The following is a 23,132-nucleotide window of genomic DNA, read 5'->3' as shown; positions in this document are numbered from 1 at the left end:
GCGGAATTGGTGTGAACATTACACCATCGCTACCATTATAAAACCCAAAAGAAAATCTGTTATTTCGGACGAGTGTCAAAATCTTTGTCTCAGTGTCTCAGTTCAGGCTTGAGTAAGGACTGACCAAAATTGAGATAGGAAAATGTTTATTATATTTGCATTGAAAACAAAAAATCCTGAAAGTCACAGTAGATCAGGCAGCATCCATGGAGAGAGAGCAAGCCAACATTTCAAGTCTAGATGACTCTTCATCAGAGCTGAGGTGAAGTCTGGAGGTGACAGTATTTATGCAATTGTCCCGGGGGAGTGGAGTGCTGGGGAAGAAAGGGTATAGATTGTGCAGATTAAGTGATCAAAATATTCCATTTCCACATGATGACTTGCAGCCTCATCAGATAAAAAGAACTGCCAGTGCTTTTGGTGACAGCTAAGGTGAACATGCAAAGATTTTGGCACAGGCTTAGGTTTCAGATTTAGGATAGTTATAGGATAGTGACCAAATACCGATGTTAGAGATAGTCCACATTGCTCGAAAAGCTAAACCCCAGAGGTAGATTGTTTTGGGAGCTGAGTAATCATTTCATTCTTTGAACATACAGAAGAAGTAAGAATTTTACTTCAGCTAACATAATCACTGAATCTTCATTTTTCCTATTCTATCTTGTTGGATTTAACATTAAATTATGCTTAGAAGCCTCTTCCACATCTGTGATTCTGCTTCTGCCCTATTTGGGAAATAATTCTTCACATTTATCACCCATTGCATTTCAGAATTCATTCTGGTATTTAAATTGCAGTTATTTTTCAATTTTATGAATATTTATGGTTTTAACATTTTAAAATAAGATTTATTTTATCTAGACTTAGTTATTCTTGTTTCAGCCAACCTTAGTCACCTTCTTTCTAGATTATATAGCTTCTCTGTTCATAGCTCATTCTCTCCACACTGGGAATTGTTTGAGTTGCTAATGGTAACCACTCCTATATTTGTATTCCAAGTATGGTTGCACTATCTGTGCTTATCAAAGGCAGCCACCTATATCAGTCAAACAGCACGAACCATGTGCAATTAGCATTGGCGTCAAATATATTAAATGTGGCAATTATTTTAAGCTGTTTGATCCTCTGCAATTACTAATGTAGTAAGAAACTGCCTATTTTTCCTAATGTCACAGCAAATAAGCTCTTTCATAATTTCTGAATTTACACTAATACATAGACTGCATTCATTTAAAAATTTCCCAGTCAATACTAAGTCACAAAGAATTAGTGTTAGACTACAGGAGCTAAGTGGTAGTCATTTATTAAGCTCACATAATATTAGATTAGATTAGATTCCCTACCGTGTGGAAACAGGCCCTTTGGCCCAACAAGTCCACACCGACCTGCCGAAGTGCACCCAACCAGACCCATTCCCCTACATTTACCCTTGCACCTAACACTTCGGGCAATTTAGCATGGCCAATTCACTTAACCTGCACATCTTTGGACTGTGGGAGGAAACCGGAGGAAACCCACGCAGACACAGGGAGAATGTACAAACTCCACACAGACAGTCGCCTGAGGCAGGAATTGAACCCAGGTCTCTGGCGCTGTGAGGCAGCAGTGCTAACCACTGTGCCACCGTGTCGCCCCAATATTAGGCCATATAAATTCAGAAAATATTGCTTCGATTCTGAAGAGCATTTCCAATGCCTCTAAAGTTCTGTTGAAAGTCTGCAAAGTACATGTGCTTTGAGGACATTACACAGGATGATTTGATGGTGCAATTCATTCAGGCCCAATAGCGAGGTCAACGCTTAACAGCAAGATAATCTTCAGGACATCAGGAAGCACATTCAACAACGAGTGAAGAAAAGATGGCGACATAATGTGACTTATCCTGGTGTCAATGTGACTATGGGATGTTGGATTGTCCCCAAGTTGGTTGACAGAATACACCTATCTGCAGGAGAAAAGGAGTAAGACTCAATGTAAATGCATGACTCCATCACATCGTGAACCAACTCAGACTGATAAATCCTCTGCAGAAGCTTGTCCAATGTTATAAAGAAATTGGGTGATGTCAGCCCTCTCCCAATGCTCAGTTTACTGCCTTTGATATAATTGATCAGACTATCCTTCTCAACATCGTCATTCAGTTGGGTGAGACTGCCTTCTTCTGGTTCCCATGATTATCTATCAAATTACAGATTGAGAATCATTGAAGTTGTTTCCATTCCCAAATCTGTGTCATCTCCTTTGGTGTGTCTGAAGCATCAGTCCTGGACTCCCCCTTTTTATTACCTGCTTCGAGAGTAGCTATTTCCACCTTTGTAACATTGTCTGATCTACCTCGTCTCAGCTTTTCTGCTGCTGAAGCCTCCATCTTTGTTGCACTCCTGGCCAATCTTGCACATGCAGCTATCTATAAACAAGAGGTCATCCAAAACACTGCTGACCAGGTTTAAACTTACATCAAGTTCCTTTCCCCCATCACCCCTGTGATTGTTGACCTACATTAACTTCTGATTAAGCAATGCCTTGATTTTTAAAAGCTCTTCAATATTTTCAAATCTCTCCACAACCTTGGCTTTCCCTATTTTTAATCTCCCCCGGTCCTACAACTCTCCAGAATATTTGCCCTCCTCCAATTCTGGCTCTCGAGGTCCTTGATTTATAATCATCCCACCATTAGTGGCCATGTCTTCAGCAGCCAATGTCCACAACTCTGGCATTTTCTCCTAAACCCCTTTCTTCCTTTAAGATATCAAATATTTGGCTAAGCTTTAGGTCATCCATCCTAATATTTTCTTTATGAGGAACAATGTCAAACTTTGTTTAACAATGTTCCAATGAGGCACATTGTGGCGTTTTAGTACATTGAAGTAACTATAGGCCAGTGAGTCTGACTTCAGTGGTGGGCAAAGTCTTAGAGAGAATGGTAAGGGATAACATTTATGAACATCTGGGTAGGAATAACGTGATCAGGGATAGCCAGCATGGTTTTGTGAAGGGCAGGTCGTGCCTCACAAACCTTATTGAGGTCTTTGAGAAGGTGACTAAGGAAGTGGATGAGGGTAAAGCAGTAGATGTTGTGTATATGGATTTTAGTAAGGCGTTCGATAAGGTTCCCCATGGTAGGCTAATGCTAAAACTTCGGAGGTATGGCATTGAGGATACATTAGAGGTTTGGATTAGGAATTGGCTGGCTGGAAGGAGACAGAGGGTAGTAGTTGATGGATTATGTTCATCTTGGAGCGCAGTTACTAGCGGTGTACCACAAGGATCTGTTTTGGGACCATTGCTTTTTGTTATCTTTATAAATGATCTAGAGGAAGGACTTGAAAGCTGGGTAAGCAAGTTTGCGGATGACACGAAAGTCGGTGGAGTTGTGGATAGTGAGGAAGGAAGTGGTAGGTTACAGCGGGATATAGATAAGTTTCAGAGCTGGGCGGAAATGTGGCAAATGGAATTCAATGTAGCTAAGTGCGAAGTCGTTCACTTTGGTAGGAATAACAAGATGAGGGATTACTGGGCTAATGGTAGGCTACTTGGTAGTGTGGATGAGCAGAGGGATCTTGGTGTCTATGTACACAGATCTCTGAAAGTTGCCACCCAGGTAAATAGTGCTGTGAGGAAGGCATATGGTGTACTGGGCTTTATTGGCAGAGGAATCGAGTTCCGGAGTCCTGAGGTCATGTTGCAGTTGTATAAGACTCTGGTGCGGCCTCATCTGGAGTATTGTGTGCAGTTTTGGTCGCCATACTATAGGAAGGATGTGGAAGCTTTAGAACGAGTGCAGAGGAGGTTTACCAGGATGTTGCCTGGAATGGTAGGAAAATCTTATGAGGAAAGGCTGAGGCACTTGGGGCTGTTCTCATTGGAGAAGAGAAGGTTTAGGGGAGATCTGATAGAAGTGTATAAGATGATTAGGGGTTTAGATAGGGTAGATACTAAGAACCTTTTACCGCTAATGGAGTCAGGTGTTACTAGGGGACATAGCTTTAAATTAAGGGGTGGTAGGTATAGGACAGATGTTAGGGGTAGATTCTTCACACAGCGGGTTGTGAGTTCATGGAATGCCCTGCCCGTATCAGTGGTGAACTCTCCTTCTTTATGTTCATTTAAGCGGGCATTGGATAGGCATTTGGAAGTTATTGGGCTAGTATAGGTTAGGTAGGACTCGGTCAGCGCAACATCGAGGGCCGAAGGGCCTGTACTGCGCTGTATCCTTCTATGTTCTATGTTCTATGTTCTATGAAGCTGCTATGCAAATACATGTTTTCCTCACTATAATCACGGATCATACAAATCTGTAAGATATTCCAGCATTGCTATAGGTAAAATGCATATCTAGAATAATAACATCAGAGGAACATATGAAAATAGGAACAGAAGTAGGTCATTCGGCCCCTGAAACCTGTTCCATTGTTCAAGACGATATTGGCTATCAGTTTGTGGTTTGAATTTCACATTCCTATCTACACTCGGTAACCTTTGCTTCCGTTGCCATCAAGAATCTATCTGCCTCTCTTAAAAATATTCAATGACTCTACCTCGACTGCCTTGTGAGGCAGAGAGTCCAAAATGCGAACTGACCTAAATGGGCAAACCCAAAGTTTAAATCAATGAACATTTGTTCTGGAAACACCCACAAGAGGAATCTACATTCACATTGTCAAGATCATTTAGGATCTCACATATTTCAATTAAATCAGCTCTCACTCTTTCTGAACTTCAAGCTCAGACTGTCCAAACTATCTTCATAACACAACCCATTCACCCAGGTATCAATCTACTTCCAAAGCATTTACATCCATCTTAAGATCCAACCTCACACACAGCACGGTGGCATTGTGGTTAGCCCAGTTGCCTCACAGCACCAGAGATCCGGGTTCAATGCCCACCTCAGGCAACTGTCTGCGTGGGTTTGCTCCGGTTTCTTCCCACAGTCCAAAAATGTGCAGGTTAGGTGAATTGGCCAGGCTAAATTGCCCACAGTGTTAGGTGAAGAGGTAAATGTAGGGGAATGAGTCTGGGTGCGTTGCTCTTCGGAGGGTCGGTGTGGACTAGTTGGGCCAAAGGGCCTGTTTCCACACTGTAAGTAATCTAACTAATCACAGCTTCTGGGATGTGGTCTCACAGAGGGATCATTGACCAGGGCATAGATTTAAGGTAACAGGCAGAAGGTTTAGAAGAACTGTAAGGAAAAATGTTTTCACCCAGACAGTGGCAGAAATCTGGAATCACTGCCTGTAAGGGAAGTAGAGGCAGAAACTACATGGTTGCTGTGAGGCAGGTTCTATCCTGGGAGTGGGGGGTCTTATAAATTTACATTTAGTGAGTTTTCAATTTTCAAAACTACAATGAGGTCTGTGTGATTTCATTTTAGATTCTTAATACACATAAAGAACCTCATAGTGATTTTAATGAATGCACACTTATAATAATACACCAGACTGTCATATGATGCAATCTTCCTGGGGACTAATAACTTTTATTATTAAAGAAGATAAAGTGTTAGATCCAAGAAACTTACTAAGATTATAAATCCACAAGATTCCGTATTTTTAAACGATCAACAGCAAACTTCACTGCACAATATTAGCACAGTATTACAGTCTATAATACATGTATAACTTATTTCTAAATATCCAGAATATCATATAAGTGACAGATTGATCAAATAACATACATCACATACCAAACAGCAATTGTAGTCAAGACATATCCAATGGATTTCTCAGAAATATCATCAGAATATTAATAACATGATAACACATGATGAATCTCATTGAAATTCTCAAAGGAACAACATTCTACACGTTTAATACCCTTGCCTTGAAACTTCCCCTCAGGAATCATTCCATCATAGACCTCCACACCACAGGCCCCTAACCAGTCCTGACTGACCTATTGAAAACCTAGAAATAAGCCACGCTCCAATTGCTGGGCAGACTTCAATTTTGTCAACATTTTGAACAGCTACACGGAGCACCAATGGAACTAATGGTAGCATGAAGATTACATTCTCACAGAATGCTGGAAATGGATTTCATTAAATATCCACTTATAAGAAAGCGGGGAAGGTTGTTTACAATGGGTTTGGAGGGATATAGGATATTTATCAGCATGGACAAGTTGGGCCAAAGGAAAGGTTGTTTACAATGGCTTTGGAAAGAGGCAATTTCTTGTGATAAACATCTCACAAATAATTTACATACATTTTCACATTATCTTTTCAAGGCCGAACACTTGCAGTGAGAATACATCAAAATTTTCTTTACAACTATTGTAAGCAGCTTATAACTCTATTTTGTATTGTAGGTATACTGTTGTTTTGGTGTAACTGCAAACCAATATTCAAGTGACCACCATTCTTCACATTTATGCAAAACAATACAAATGGCCTTACCACTGTTTGCAAGTTAAATGCTAAAGAACATAGAGTCATAGAGATGTATAACACAGAATCAGACCCTTCGGTCCAACTCGTCCATGCTGATCAAATATCCTATATCCCTCCATACCCTTCATATTCATGTGCCCATCCTGATGCCTTTTAAATGTCGTAATTATACCAGCCTCCACCACTTCTTTAGAAGCTCATTCTATACACACACCATTCTTTGCATGAAAAAGTTGCCCCTTTTAAATCTTTGCCCTCCCAACCTAAACCTATGCCCTCTAGTTCTGGACTCCCCCAACCCAAGGAAAAGACCTGTCTATTTACCCTATCCATGTCCCTCAAGATTTTGTAAACCTCTATAAGGTCACCCTTCAGCCTCTGATGCTCCAGGGTAAACAGCCCCAGCCTGTTCAGCCTCTCCCTGTAGCTCAAACCCTCCAACTCTGGCAACATCCTTGTAAATCTTTTCTGAACCCTTTCACATTTCACAACATCCTTCCTATAGGAGGGAAACCAAAATTGTGCACAGTATTCCAAAAGTGGCCTAATCAATGTCCTGCATAGTCACAACATGACCTCCCAACTCCTCCACTCAATACTCTGACCAATAAAGGAAAGCATACTAAATGCCTTCTTCACTATCCTATCCACCTGTGACTCTACTTTCAAGGAGCTATGAACCAGCACTCCAAAGTCTCTTAGTTCAGCAACACTGCCCAGGACCTTACCATTAAATGTATAAATCCTGCCCTGATTTGCCTTTCCAAAATGCAGCACCTCACATTTATCTAAATTAAATTCCATCTGCCACTCCTCCGCCCATTGGCCCATCTGATCAAGATCCTGTTGTCCTCTGAGGTAACCTTCTTTGCTGTCCACTACACTTCCAACTTTGGTGTCATCTGCAAACTTACTAACCATACCTCCTATGTTCACATCCAAATCATTTACATAAATGACAAAAAGTAGTGGACTCAGCAACAATCCTTGTGGCACACCACTGGTCACACACTTCCAGTCTGAAAACCAACCCTCCATTACCACTCTCTGTCTTCTACCTTTGAGCCACTTCTGTGTCTAACTGGCTAGTTCGCCCTGTATTCCATGTGATCTAACTTTGCTAACCAGTCTACCATGAGGAACCTTGTCAAACATCTTACTTAAGTCCACATAAATCACATCCACCTCTGTGCCCACATCAATCCTCTTTGTTACTTCTTCAAAAAACTCAAACAATTTAGTGAGATGTGATTTCCCATGTTCAAAGCCATGTTGACTACCCATCCTCAGTCCTTGTCCATTCAAATACATGTAAATCCTGTCCCTCAGGATTCCCTCCAACAACTTGCCCACCACCAATGTCAGGCTCACCGGTGTATAGCTCCCTGGCTTTTCCTTACTTAAACATGGGGGCTTTTTCTTTATTTTCCCCTCTATCGATAGAAATATATATTCAGTGGGACCCTTAAGTTAGAAAGCATGCATTTTAGATAAGCAACCAGCTTCAATGTTACTTCAGATGAAAATATCAACATATAAAATAGGAGCAGACTTACTCCCCATTAAGATCAAGGCTGATCTGTTTATATTCTGAATTCCACATTCCCAACTATCCTCAATAACTTTTGGTTCTCTTGTCTGTCAGGAATCTATTTTATCTCTTGCTTAAAATAATTGCTGCCCTTTCTTTGAAACTGCTATCCAGGAGCCACTTCTTCATAAATTACCTCAATGATGGCTCCTGTTCTTGTAGATCACCTAGTGTGCCTGGTTCTATACTCCCTGGATCCCAGAAATCCATTCCAGCACACATACACAAGAAAAACTCTAGCTCTTCACCAACAGAAAGCTTCATCAAGTATGTCTACCCCAGGATTCTGAGAGCTTCTCACAATAGAGGTGAAGCTAATCAGCTTATATTTTCTCTGGTATGTCTCATTCTTCCATTCTTTAATATGGGAATTATACTTTTATGAAAAAAAAACAAAGAACTGCAGATGCTGGAGATCTGAAACAAAACAGAAGTGGCTGGAGAAACTGAGCAGGCCTGGCAGCATCTGTGGGGCGAAAGCAGCAGTAATGTTTCAATTCTAGTGGCTCAGAAATAATAGCAACTGTATTTTTTAAGTGGTATTTATACTGGAGATGGGACTGGAGATAGAGCTGGGGTGGGGGGGCACAGTGGTCATGAGATGGGGATGATGTTGCAAGGTGAGAGATGAGTGGTAGATAGAGACAGAGCCCAAGCTGAGTGAGATATGAAAGTTAAGCAGACAAGGGGGATTATTTATAGTATTCATTAGTCCATACACATCAGGAGATCAGGATGTAGAAATTGAACTAGCTGAAACAGTATATAATTGCTTTGGCTGTTGCTCAGGTGATAGCACACTTGCCTCAGAAACATAAGGTTTCAGGTTCAAAAAACCCACTCCACAGTTTGAGCATGAAAATTAAGGCTAACACTCCAGTGTAATACTGAGGGAGCACTGCACTGTCTGAAGTGCTATTTATAAATACACAGTTAAACTCAGGTTTACCTGCCTGTTTAGAGAGATATAAACACGAGGCATTGCACTTTGGAAAAAACACCACAGGGATGGACTATTTTATAAACAGTGAGAAAATTCATAAAGCCAAAGTACAAAGGGATCTGGGAGTGTTAGGACAGGATTCTCTAAGGTTGACTTGCAGGTTGAGTCCGTGGTTAAGAAAGAAAATGTAATGTTGTCATTTATTTCAAGAGGGTTGGAATGTAAAAGCAGTGAGGTTCTACTAATAATTTATAAAGCTCTGGTTAGGCCCTATTTAGAATACTGTGTCCAGTTTTGGGCCACACAACTCAGGAAGGACATACTGGCACTGGAGCACATCCAGCGGAGATTCACATGGATGATCCCTAGAATGGCAGGCCTAACACATGACGAACGGCTGAGGATCCTGGGACTGTATTCGTTAGAGTTCAGAAAGTTATGGGGAGATCTAATAGAAACTTACAAGACAATGCATGGCTTAGAAAGGGTGGATGCTGAATTTGTTTCCATCAGGCGGGGATTTTAGGACTTGTGGGCACAGCCTTAGAACTAGAGGGGATCAATTTAGAACAGAAGTGAAGAGACATTTCTTCAGCCAGAGTGGTGGGCCTGTGGAATTCATTGCTACAGAGGGCAGTGAAGGCAGGGATGTTAAATGTCTTCAGAGCAGAGATTGATAAATTCTTAATCTCACAAGGAATTAAGGGATACAGAGAGAGTGCAGGTAAGTGGTGTTGAAATGCCCATCAGCCATGATTGAATAGCGAAGTGGACTCAATGGGCCGAATGGCCTTACTTCCACTCCTATTTCTTATAGTCTTAAAAGATGAGTAGGTGAGTTATCTTGGTGTCCTAGTCAATGTTTACCCCTCAATCAATACGTTCAACAACAGATTATCTGGATTGATTACACTGGTATTTGTGGAAATTTGCTATTTGCAAATGAGCTGCCATATTTCCAATATTATAACAATGACTCCCCTTCAAGATGTTCTTCATCGACGGTAAGGCATTCTGAGATATCCAGTAGTCATGAAAAATGCTACATAAATGCAAGTTCTTCTTTTCTTCATTCTTTTAATTCTTCAATTGCAACAGGGGAAGTACCAGAGGACTGGAGGACAGATAATGCGGTTCCACTTTTCAAGAAGGGTGGTAAAGGTAAACCAGGGAATTACAGACCAGTGAATCTCAGACCAGTGGTAGGGAAGGTACTGAGGAAAATTCTGAAGGAGAAAACTAATCTCAACTTTGAGGGGCAAAGATTGATCAGAGATAGTCAGCATGGCTTTGTCAGAGGAGATCATAGCTAACAAATTTGATTGAATGTTTTGAGGTAGTGACCAAGTGTGTAGTTGAGGGAAGTATGGTTAAGGTAATCTATATGGAATACAGCAAGGCCTTTGATAAGATCCCACTTGAGAGACTGATAAAGAAGGTTAAATTTCATGGGATCCAGGGCAACTTGGCAAGTTAAATCCAAATTTGGCTTCATGATGGAAGATAGAGGATGATGGGAACAGGCTGTTTTTATGACTGAAGGCCAGTGTTCAGTAACACACCACAGAGATCAGCACTTGGTCCCTTATTGTTGATGATATATATGTAGATGAGAATATGGGGGTGATGATAAGTAATTTTCAGGATGATACAAATATCGGCTGAGTTGCTGACACCAAGATGAAGATATTAGAATTCAGTAGGATCTAGACAGATTGATCACATCTGGAGATCAGTGGCAAATGATGCATTGTGGAAGAAGTAACAAGACATGGGAGTAATTGTGAATGATGGGATGCAAGGAAGCTCAGAGGAACAGAGGGATCGTGTAGTGCTTGTTCACAGATCCTGAAGGTGGCAGAATAGGTTAATAAGATAGTTAAACAGGCATACAAGACATTTATCAGTTATGGCATAGATTATAACAGCTCAAAGATTATGTGGACTTGGCTAGGCCTCAGCTTGAATACTATGCTCTGTTCTGGTCGTGACACTTTTTGAAGGAATTGATTGCATTGGTCAGAGTACAGAGGAGATTCATCAGGATGTTGCCTGAGGCGGAGTGGTTTAGCTAAGAAGAGAGGTTGGATAAGCTCAAGTTGTTTTCTTAACAGCATAGAAAGCTGAGAAGGGATCGGATTGAGGTGTATAAGATTATGAGGGGCATGGACAGTGCGGAAAAGGGTCAATAACGAGTGGTATATTTTTAAAGCGAAAGGCAAGAGGGGATTTGAGGAAAATATTTTTCACTCAGAAGATGGTAGGAATTAGGACTGTATTGCCTGGAAGGCTAGTTGAAGCAGGAAACTGCACAATCTTTAAAAAGTACTTGGATAACCACTTGAAACATCATAACTTTTAAGGCTATGGGCCAAGTGCTGGAAAGTGGGACTCATGTAGATTTAGAGTAGTTTTTGCCAGTACAAACTCAATTGGCCAATTGTTCTGTAGGATTCTATGCTCCTAGAAAATCCTTGCTATATATGGATTGAACTGGCTGGTTACAGTCATCCATGTAAAACCAAAATACCACAAATGTTGGAGATCTGTGACAAAAACAGTAAGTGTGGGTCTTCGACCTTCTGTAGCAAGAGAATTAGAGTATCAGTTCGAGGTCAGTGACCCTTCTTCAGACATATGAACTCTGCTGTTCTCTCCATAGATGCTGCCAGCCTGCTGAACTTCTGCAGCACTTTTTGTCTCTATTTCAGTTGTCAACTTGCCTGATTTTCTTCATCCCACAAACAAAATCTCTCTGCTTCACACTGGATTTTGATGCTGCCTACTCTGTTAACCATTGGTCTTTGGAATGAAGGAGTCCGAAGCTCTTTGTGCACTCACTTGTTCCTGTTTCAGTCTATCCTGACTGTACAAGACCCACATCCCATATCTCACGTCAGTGACTGTGTTGAGTAAAACAATGAGCAGGAGAATAGAGTGGATTGGAATTCAAGTATGAATTTTCCAGGTTAGATAATAAAACCGCATTCAGCCAAGAATAGGTCAATTCACTCTTCTAGAATAAGCTATGTGACTATGCAGCACAATCGCAGATCTAAGGAGGCCAACATCTAACTAAGGAAATGGGGAGCAATTGATCATTTTTTTTAAGATGGGAATTATTGAAATAAGGCTGTGCTGCACAAGTCTTTTACTCACAGTGCCAAGGTTGTGCTGGTGGGAAGGTTCTCGCTGAGACACCACAGCTAACTGCCTCTGTAGCCGCAGCACTTCTTTCTGAGACTCTCTCAGCACCCGCTCAAAGTCACTCTGTTTCAACCTATCAGGAGCCTCCTGTGCATAGACAAAAACAGAAGAGGTGCACAGATTTATTGCAGAGATTTAAATTATGAAATATGAAATCAGATAAGATTAAACTGTGAATAAATGAGAACAAATTTTAGATTACAAGATGATAATATGATCTGATTTTCCAAAGAATCTGTAAATAAATCTACAATAATAGTGTATTAAATGTAGTCAGATTGAATACAGAGGTTAACAAGGACAAGTTAGTGTTCATTCTCCACTTTTATTCAGTACTTTTAGCTTACATTTTAAACCTTGTAAATTGGAATCATGTGATGTGACCACAATACAAAAAGAATGAGTGACAATACTTCCTCTTGGCTTATAAGTAGGTAATTATATTGAAAGTACTTTCAAGAACCATTTGGAAAGATTGCAATAGATTTAACAACAAAAAGATCTGAATGAGGTGACACCCATCAGGCTGAGACTCAGGAACTATCATATCAACAATGACATTTCTTTTCAAGAGAAGCAGTGTAGGAAGCAAGGGCACATTTATGAAGCGACACAAATTAAACACTAAACTTTCAGCATAAATTTTACATTTGCCTTAACTTAAATTGGATGTGTTCAGTAGCAAAGCATGACAGCAAGTAATTATTTAATATGGCCACTAGCAAAGGAATATTCAAAATAGTAAGAATATCAGGAGTGATTAAACAATGAGGTACAAATGACTTAGCAGAATATGTGCAAGATTTCATATGTAAATCTGCCCCTCAAATCTGACAAGTACGACAGGAGATTTTATGAAGTAAACATCTGCAGATATTCACAGAAGAACATAAGAGATAGGAGCAGAAATGAAGCCAAGGAACCCATCAAGTCTACTCCTCCATTCAATCATGGCTGATAAGTTTCTCAACCTCATTCTCCCGCTTTCTCCCCATTCCCCTTGAACCCCTTAACCTGCTGCATTTCCACCCACAGTGTACATGCAAGATGACAGATTTGGTAACCCATTAAATATCATATACAAGTGATTCAGTTGAGCTATAAGGTTCGAGTTGAATGATCCCAAATCAAATTGCCAATCAGCATCATTCAATATCATAGGCTTGGTGCAAATATGCAGGAAATGTTGAACATGTCAGAGAAGTTTGAGGAAGACATTTAAAGAAAGTTGATACAAGGCTTTATAAACAGTGGCATGGAATACAAAAGCAAAAAAAGTTATAATCAACTTTTATAAAACACTGATTATGCCTTAACTGGATCAATTTTGGCCATCCAACTTTGGAAACGTCACAAAACCCATTCGAGAGAGTCCAAAAAAGACTTACAAGAATGATTTCTGGAATGATTCCAGTAAATTCATTGGTGAAATTTGGAATGTTGTTCTTAGAGCCGACAAAGTTGAGAAGATATTTAATAGAATTGTCTAAAATCATGTGAGGTCTGTACAACAGCAACTAGAGAGAAATGATTTCCATTGCTGGGAAGGTCAAGAACTAGAGTATACAGGTTTGGGAAAGTGGTTCTGCATAGGGAGAATGAGGAGCTAGGAACTAGACTAAAAAGCAGAACCTCATAGGTTATAATATCTGGTAACATCACTGACCTGACATTAGGTACATTAACACAGGCACTGTTTACATAAATTTGGAAAGTCAAATACATAGTTTAAAAACTGGCATGGGGGAAGTGAATGTAGTTCCTAGAGAACAGGCTCCAGTTGTGGGAAAGTGGGGGCTAGACTGCTTTGATGGTCTACAGAAAAGCAAAGCTGAGTTGAAGACAGGCTATTTTTAATGCAGCAAATAGTTACAATCTGTAAGTGTGGAAGCAGCTTCAATCATGACTTTTCATGACTTTTAAAAGGGAATTAAACAAACACTTGAAGGAACAAAATTTGGAAAACTTGAAGTAATGGGATGGGCACTGGGACTAGCTAAATTGCATTGGCAGAAATCTGGGTTGGAGTCAAATGGCTTCTTTTGCTATTATAACTATTTTGCAATCCTATTAAGTGAAAAAGGTTTTCTGGAGTTGGTATCTTGCTTAAATTTGCATATTTTTGGGAGGAAATACAAATTAACAATGTGATGGGGTCCTTTTAACCATTAGGAAACTGGAGTTCAACAAAACTAATTGATTGCACATCACATCCATAATGGGGGTTACACCTCTAGCTGCAACGTGGGCAATCGAAGAATTCTGCAGGACTCTCCTCAAAACTTAACATGGGAAAAATGTTGCTCCTATTCATGCATTTTTGATTGCATGATACATATTAATTTACCTGAATTTATAGCACATTAAATCATATTTGCACAACCAAAATTGAATTGCAAATGCTGCAGAAAAGCCTCTTCATTCTCTTTAGAACTATCTTAACCACAAATGACGTTGGTTGAAACATTTGGCCTGCAGCTTGTAAAAAGAATTATGGGGAGTGCGATTTAAAATCTCATCCAGGGAATGGGCCACACCATCTGGGGAGAACACATTGACACTTGCTGACTTTGACAATCAGAGCAGAGTGTCCCAATTAAATTGTAAGGGCTAAAAGACATGTAGGCAAGCAAGTGTAGTTGAGTGCAAACCTGGAGTTTGAGTAGGAAATTCAGTGAAGGGGCAGAAGGATTGTTTTCTTCTGTTTTTGCTTTTCTACCCTTATCATAATGGAATAGATTTTTGCTCTACAACATGAAAGGGAGTTAGTGTCTAAAGCCTATTGTATTTTTAAGATTAACATCAATACAAATTGGTAGTAATGTTTAAAATACGTCAGTAAGTGAAGAATACAATGAAATAATGAATTAAAACTCATAAAGGACGGCAGGTCAGGTGATGTGTCAAAGCTGCAGCTTGGCAAGCTTCTGGATTCCATTACAATGCAGGGTCAACATGCTCACAAAAAGGGTTTGAAGACTGAAAAGCTCTGACTCAGAGGTTAGGTGGGGAGGCTGAATTACAGACACCCTGAAGCATCAGGTAAGGGGAAACTTAACTGGACTCTTTGCACCAGGAAGCAGACATACTGCTTCATTAGGACTGGTCAAAGGTTAGGGACAGGAGAGTGTGACTGAGAGTGGGAAAGGTAAGGAACCCAGAGAGAAGGTGTCAGGAGTGTAAGCTTTGCAATTATCCATTAGGAGTGAAGCACTCTCAGCTTGTTTGGATGAGAGCAGGGACTGAAGGATGGATGAGCAAAGTGACCTTGGCACCGTGGTACAGGAGTAGCATCAAGGAATAAAAGTAATAGTGGGGAATAGTATATTGAGAGGGAGTGCCACAGTTCCTTGCAGCAAAGAACAAGAGAAGATGGCTCAGTTGCTTGTTCAGCACCAGAATTCCAGAAATCTGCTCAGGATTGGAAAGGATCTTGCAATGGGATGAGGGGGATCCAGGTCTTATGGTCCATTAGGTACCAGCAGCATAGAACTTGGGAAAGTGGTTCTGCATAGGGAGAATGAGGAGCTAGGAACCAGACTAAAAAGTAGAACCTCACAGGTTATAATACCTGGTAACATCACTGACCTGACATTAGGTACATTAAAACAGGCACTGTTTACATAAATTTGGAAAGTCAAATACATAGTTTAAAACTGGCATGGGGGAAGTGAATCTAGTTCCTAGAGAACAGGCTCCAGTTGTGGGAAAGTGGGGGCTAGACTGTTTTGATGATCTATATATGAATAGGTCTGGGACCAAGGTTCTTGTGAAGCAAATAACTAGGCAAGTAGAGAGGGTTTTAAACAAAATAGTAAGGGCAATAGTTCAAATGTGGAAAGATAAGAGAGAAAAATAGTAATGTGGCAATAATAGGAAGGGACAGAGGGAAAGAAAAACTAGAAATACACCAATCAGGAAGAGATGTCACAAAGATAACTTTTTTTAAAAAACTGAAGTCTCAGTACATGAATGTGCATAGTATTCATAACAAATCAGATGAACTGATAGCATACCTTGAAGTGAATAAATATAATCTAATAACCAATACAGAATTTTAGCTTCAGGATGACAAGGAACGGGTTCTGAATACTGTGGTGTATCTGATATTTAAGAAGGAATAGAAAGCTAATTATATCTAGAGGGTTAGCACTGTCAATTAAGGTTGCCTAAAGAAATCAAGAAGAAATACTGGGCACTTGTGATTAAGAGGCAGCAGTAACTATAGGGGACTTGCATCTAGACATAAATTTGAAAATCAGACTGATCACAGTATTTGGATGACGAATTCACAGGATGGATTTGAGATAGCTTCTCAGAGCAGCATATTCTGGAACTAACCAAAGACTGGAATTCCATGATGTGACAGGATTAATTCGAGGCATTCCTGGGCAACAGCAATCACTATTGAATTGAAATTCATGCTCACTTTGAAAGGGACAACTTTGGGTCTAAATTTAGTATTTTAAATTTAAATAAGATCAACGTTGTGGGCATGAAAACTGAACTAGTTGAAGTGAACTGGCACTCTAGGCTAGGAGATAGATCGACAGTGTCACAGTGCAAGACATTTAAAGGGATATTTCAGAATAGACAGAATAACTTCATTCCTATGATAAAGAAAACTCCTAAACACCTCTTCAATAACTAAAGAGGTTATTGAAAGTATCAAATTTAAGGCAAAAACACATAACTGTGTACAGACGAACAGTAAGTCAGAGGATTAGTCAGAATATAAATAATGGCAGAGAATGGCTAAAACATTAATCAGGACAAAGAAATTGCAGTATGAGAGGAAGCTAGCTATAAAGAGCTTCTACAGATGCATTTACATGGCAAAGATTGAGTATTTGTCCTCTACAAAGTGAGAATGGGGCATTACCAGTAGTTAGTAAGGAAGTGGTGCAATCCGTGCTGGTACAAACAATCTTGATAGGACGAAAATGGAGGTTCTACTGAAAGAATTTGAACAGTTTGGGTCTAAATTGGAAAGGCAAGTCTGCAAGATAATAATGTGGAAGTCAATGTATTATAGCCAAATTTGCAGATGACACAAAATAGGTGGAAATGCAAGCAGCGAGTATGACACAAAAAGTCCACGCAAGGATATAGGCAACTGGGCAAAAACTTAACCAATGGAATATAATGTGGGGAAATGTGAGATTATGCCTTTGCCAGGAAGAACAGAAGAACTACATATTATTTAAATCGAGAAATACTGCAGAAAGCTGCAGCACAGAGGGATTTGGGGTACCAAATCTTAGACATAATTAGTTTATAGCACAATTCCTTCCAAGCTGATAATTTTTCTGGGAGAAAGTGAGGACTGCAGGTGCTGGAGATCAGAGCATGAAGTACAAAAAAAGCTAGAGTACATGTTCACCAGGTAACAGGGAAGGCAAATCGAATATTGGCCTTTATTTCAAAGGGAATGGAGCATAAAAATAGGGAAGTCTTGCTAAACTATAGAAAGTATGAGTGAGAGCGCAGCTAGAACACATCAGAACAGTTAAGGGCTCCTTATTAAAGGAAAAATATAGTGGCATCGGAGACAGTCCCAAAAATATTCACTAGTTTGACACCCAATATAGAGAGATTTTCTTATGAGGAGAGGTTGAGTAGTTTGGGCCAGTACTCATTCAAATGTAAAAAGAATGAGAGGTGACCTTATTGAAACATATAAGGCTGTAGAAACTGGTTGTAAAACATATTCAAGATTGAGGCAGTTTTTTTATCATTAAGGAAATTAAGGGTTATGTGGAAAAGGGAGGAAAGTGGAGTTGAGGTTTACCAAATCAGTCAGTTTCTCAGTGAATGACAGAGTAGACCCAATGGGCTGAATGGCCCAGACCTGCTCCAATGTCTTTTGATCAAACTTCCATTTATGAGCTAAAACAATGATAAGGCAAAACTCCACATTTAACATTTTTTATGGTAGCAAGTTACTAAAATAAAACTGAACACTTATTTTTGTCAGCAAGTTTTCCCTTGAACTAGAGAGAGAAATGTTCCCCTTTTACATATGGCACAGATCAATTGTATGGATTGACAGTCCTCATAGCAAACAATTGACAATTGCTCTCAGCTCCAACAGCTTCCTGTAGCCCCAATTTGCTGAGTTGTAACTTCAGGTAACCATATCTGAGAACTTCCCTCAATTTTCAGAGGGTTTCTTAAATCTACCTCAAGTATTGAAGCCTTTTTGAAAGATTCTCCTATCCATAGCCATGCCAGGACGAATCTCCCAGAATCTTTAAATGGTTACAGAATACATCTCTTCAATGAGAAACCATCTCACCCTTCTAATTTGATTATGCAAAGTCAAACAGCTTGTCTCTGTTATCCACTTAGAACTACCATCGTTTGGACAGATTTACAGACTTTTAGGGAGCCTGTAACCTGGTTTCAAACAAAGCTTTCTCTTCTCTCTTCCCTCTAGCAATGTGAAACACATTAGCCTTGTATTTAGGTGGAAATGCTAATTAGTTCTCTTGATCCCAACTCCCTTTCATCTTAGACATAATTAGTTTATAGCACAATTCCTTCCAAGCTGATAATTTTTCTGGGAGAAAGTGAGGACTGCAGGTGCTGGAGATCAGAGCTGAAAATGTGTTGCTGGAAAAGTGCGGCAGGTCAGGCAGCATCCAAGGAACAGGAGATTCGACGTTTTGGGCATAAGCCCTTCTTCAGGAAGGGCTTATGTCCGAAACGTTGAATCTCCTGTTCCTTGGATGCTGCCTGACCTGCTGCACTTTTCCAGCAACACATTTTCAGCTCTGATAATTTTTCTGGCCATTTGAGAGACTCAACAGACTATTCATTATAAACTGAGAGATTTATCTCATTGCCTCTAATTATAAACACCTTGTGCATTCTTCTCAGTGAAACCATCTCAGCTTTCCTTTAATCATTAGCAATCAAACCACCCAGTCTTATGGTCAAGCTAACTGCAGAACAGCTCACATGAACCACCGTTTTATCCTAAATTTATAACCTGCAGTCCGAAATGATAATAATCATATACTCCTCAACAACGCAAATAAGACAAAGACAGGCAAAAGGAGTAGATCAGAAGAGAATGAGAGGTGCTGGACAGGGGTTTTTGAGCATGGTAAAAATTAGGGGGAGACAGCCAAGACCTGAAGCAAGGTATGAAAGGCGAAGGTGAAAGACAGGAGAAGAAATTGAGAGTCTCAGGCCAAGCTTAAAGAATTTCAGATAATGGTAGCATGACCAATTCAAGGGGAAAAGAAAGGGGGAATCAGCAGGCAATGAATGTGGAGGTGGGTGGTGGTGCTATCCATAACACGTCTGACCCCTTTAGTTCCTCAGTCTGTCATGCCCCACTTTCAAACCCCAAACCTCCCTTACATTGTCGGACCTTATCTTAAGTATATCCTTGAAAATTAAGCAAAACTTTCAATGAGTCTTGGCATCAACACTGGGCTTCAGGGCATTTAACAAATGCAAAAAAATAGCAATAAGCCATTCAGCCCTTTAAGCTTACTCTGCCACTCAACTAGATCATGGCTGATCATCTACCTTTGTGCAGCAATGTGGCATAACCTCCTATATACCTTGATGCCATTAGTCTCTAGAAATCTCTCGATTCCTGTTCTAAAAATACTCAATGATTTCGTTCTTGAGCCTTGGGATACAGAATTCCAAACATTTACCACCCTTTGAATTCATATTCTTCCTCACCTCAGTAGTAAATGGTTTATCCTCATCTCTTATGCTGACATTATCTTCCCTGGTTTTACACTCATCAGCCATGGAAAACTTATCTACATCCGACCTGTCGTGCCCTGTAAGAATTTAGTAAGTTTCAGTGAGATCATCTCATATTCTTCAAAACTTTTGGGAACACAGACACAGCTTCCCCAATCTCTCCTCATAAGACAATTCTAACATCCCTGAGATCAGTCTGGTTAATCACCACTGCAATCACTAAAAGACAAGCATAGCCTTTATTAGATCAGGGGCCAAAACTGTATATAATTTTCCAGTTGAGGCCTCACAAGAAAGTATGTCAGGTACTGGATATTGAGAGATGACATGAGGTGTAGGATAATGAGTGACAATGAGGGGATAAGCTAATGTGATGTGAAGTGTAAGGGAAAAGAATATATGGTGCATGACAATGAGAGGCATAAGATAATGGGAGAGAAAATGAGGTAGAAAAAGAGTGAAAGAGAATAAGAGGTAGAGGATAATGGGAAATGTGAAGTATAGGATAATGAGAGAGAATACAAGGTACAGAATAACACAAAGTATGTGAGATGCAGAATACAAGGAGAGAATAATGTGGTAGTTTATTACAAGATAATGAGAGCAAATAAGGGAGTGAATGTGAGGTGAGAGCAGGGAAGATTAAAATAGTAAAGCAGCAAACAGCAAAAAACACCAAGAGCATTAAACAAAACATTCAGAAATGACACAGGTGCTATGAGCACCATGAATGTACTGGTTTGATAATCAGCACATCCTAACTTCCTGAGAACAACATCTGAGGATCTTCTCTCGTATAATTCCTCCTCCCAGCAAATAGAAGTCTAGTTTATCAATCAAGAGAAAAATAGGCAGAAGGAAAAACCAAAACACAGAAGGACAAAAAGATACCTCCAAAAATAGAGATAGCAGAAGGAAATTAGAGAACACAACAAGGAATGAAAAGAAAAGAAATCTATGAGATGTAATAAAACAAAAATCGTTTGAATTTGAATTACTTTTGAAACAGTAACTTGAGGATATGTTAGGACTAGGCAACGTAAAATCAGTTGTTTAAAGTTTTGAATTGCTAATCTTTCTCTCTTTTGAGAATTGTGTAATAATTGCTTTATAAAATGGTTGGAGTGGTTATCATTTGAACGTCACTGGGAGATTCTGCTTAATAGTATGATAATGATGAACTATCCATGCTCATCTACACTGCTGCTCTTCTCCCACTATCCATATCTATTTCACTGGAGTTTATTAAAAGCAAATTTGAAAGAAGGGATCCCAGTTGACTTTTCCCTTCTGAATACACAGTGCTGAGGACAATAACAAAGCCTTTATCACTTACATTAACTCAATTTGAGATTTTTCAATTCTGTAATTGTTCAAATCATTCTGATGTCAGCCATGGTCTGATACATCTCACTCTTACCATTTGAGCCAGAATATTGTAGATCTGAGCCCTGCTCTACACTTGAACACATAAATCAGGCTAACAATCCCAATTACAGTAACTAGGAAGCACTGAACGTGCAGTCTTTCAGATGAAATATCAACCCAGAGCCTTCTCTACCAGCTTAAAATGCTGTAAACCATCCCTTGGCCACTACTGGATGAGAAACTTGAGAGTTAGAATCATAGAATCCCTACAGTGTGGAAACAGGCCATTTGGCCCAACAAGTCCACACCAAATCTTTCCAATATCCTCGCCAGTGCATATCCCTCAACCAACATTGTTAAAAACAGATGAACTGGCCATTATTCCTTTGTTATTTATGAGATTATGCTATTCATAAGTGGATTTCCCTATTTCCCTTATCACAGTGTTCAAAATAACCAATCAGTCAAGTGCTCTGGAACACAATAACCCAATTGTGAAGATCTTTAAGGGAAAGCAGTGAAGTCGGGAAACATTTAAACAACATCTGCAGAATCTGTAATTGGTCCAAATGATTGAAAATTACTTTGAAGAATTTTTGAAGGAAGCAACTGTAATTTTCATGTATAAGAAGAAATCCTAGTTCTTGTGACCTGGAAATCCAGAACTGAAATCAATATCAACAGGAAGAAAATTAAGAAATAAACCTACAGCGGTATAATACAAAGGACAGCTACAACCAAATAACTGAAGGGTGGAGGCAATCAGCAGACACAAACAGAAAGCAGAAAGAAAGATGAACACAGAGAACTCTTGCAAAGAGCAGATAATAACTCACAGGAAGAGATCAGTTCTTCTGTTTAGTGGAAAAGGAGACATGAGTTCTTGAAGATGCAATGTGAGCTAGATTTTTAAAAAAGCCTTGAAATCTGAAGTAAAGCTCAGAAATGCAACAGAGCTGGATATGTTCTCAGAAGTGGCCAAATTGTGAACCACGGTGCTATTGGTTGGTCAGTTGAAAAGGAATGATGAAATTATATACCATATGATAGTCATGATGCAAGCAAGAGTGGGTTTGTAGAAGTGTGTTTTGCTGATGACTACTGATTGTGAAAGCTGGTGTGTGTGTTAGAGCTCTTGATCTACCCAACAAAAATAAAGAACAGCATTCTGGGGAACTCTGTAGCATTTGTCACATTTACACGGCGTATGATGAAAATCCTTGAGATTCCACAGATTCTGGTAAGATGTGAAAATATCAGAGTTGTTTTGGTGGGTGACATCAACTCCACCCATATTGACTGGGACTACCTCAGTGTTGGGGTTTGGATGGGGAGCAATTTGTTAGGTGTGTCCAGGAGACCTTTTTGAAACAGTATGTGGATAGTCTAATGAGGGAGGGCTTGTTCTGGACCTGGTATTGGGAAATGAGCTTGTTCAGGTGATGAGTGGAGGAGGGTTTTGGGAATAGTGACCATAATTCAGTAGGTTTTTGGTAACTCATGGATAAGGACAAGAGTGGACCTTGGATGAAGATGTTAAACTACAACCAAGGCCAACTACAACCAAGTTAGACAAGAATCAGAGAATAGGCAGAAGTGGGTACTGCAGACGCTGAAGATCAGAGTCAAGATTAGAGTGGTGCTGGAAAAGCACAGTAGGTCAATCAATGAGGCTGGGAGCCTCGAGGGTTGAGCGATAAATAGGACGGGGGGTGGAGCTGGGTTGAAAGTAGCTGAGAGATCATTTCCCCTCCCCCAGTTCCAACCTTCCAGCTCAGCACCATCCTCCTCACTTGTCCTACCTGTCAATCTTCCTTCCCACCTATCCGCTCCACTCTCCTCTCTGACCTATCACCTTTATCCCCATCTCCATCCACCTATTGCACTCTCAGCTACCTTCC

At 39.9% G+C, this 23,132-nt stretch overlaps 1 protein-coding gene across 7 annotated transcripts in view; it reads right to left on the bottom strand.

The window, feature by feature from the left end:
- LOC132830300 (peripheral-type benzodiazepine receptor-associated protein 1-like) overlaps positions 1–23,132 on the bottom strand; it is a 299,306-nt gene that overhangs the window by 125,005 nt on the left and 151,169 nt on the right. For all 7 annotated transcript variants that reach the window (XM_060847882.1, XM_060847879.1, XM_060847886.1 and 4 more), the window contains exon 5: positions 12,085–12,219. In XM_060847882.1, the coding sequence (XP_060703865.1) occupies positions 12,085–12,219 (135 nt within the window). The remainder of the gene's footprint in view (positions 1–12,084; positions 12,220–23,132) is intronic.

This window comes from Hemiscyllium ocellatum, chromosome 31 (genome assembly GCF_020745735.1).
Source record: "Hemiscyllium ocellatum isolate sHemOce1 chromosome 31, sHemOce1.pat.X.cur, whole genome shotgun sequence".
Classification (NCBI taxonomy): Eukaryota; Metazoa; Chordata; class Chondrichthyes; order Orectolobiformes; family Hemiscylliidae; genus Hemiscyllium; species Hemiscyllium ocellatum.
Note: the sequence above shows the minus strand (reverse complement) of the source record. Positions and strands in the feature narration are given on the sequence as shown.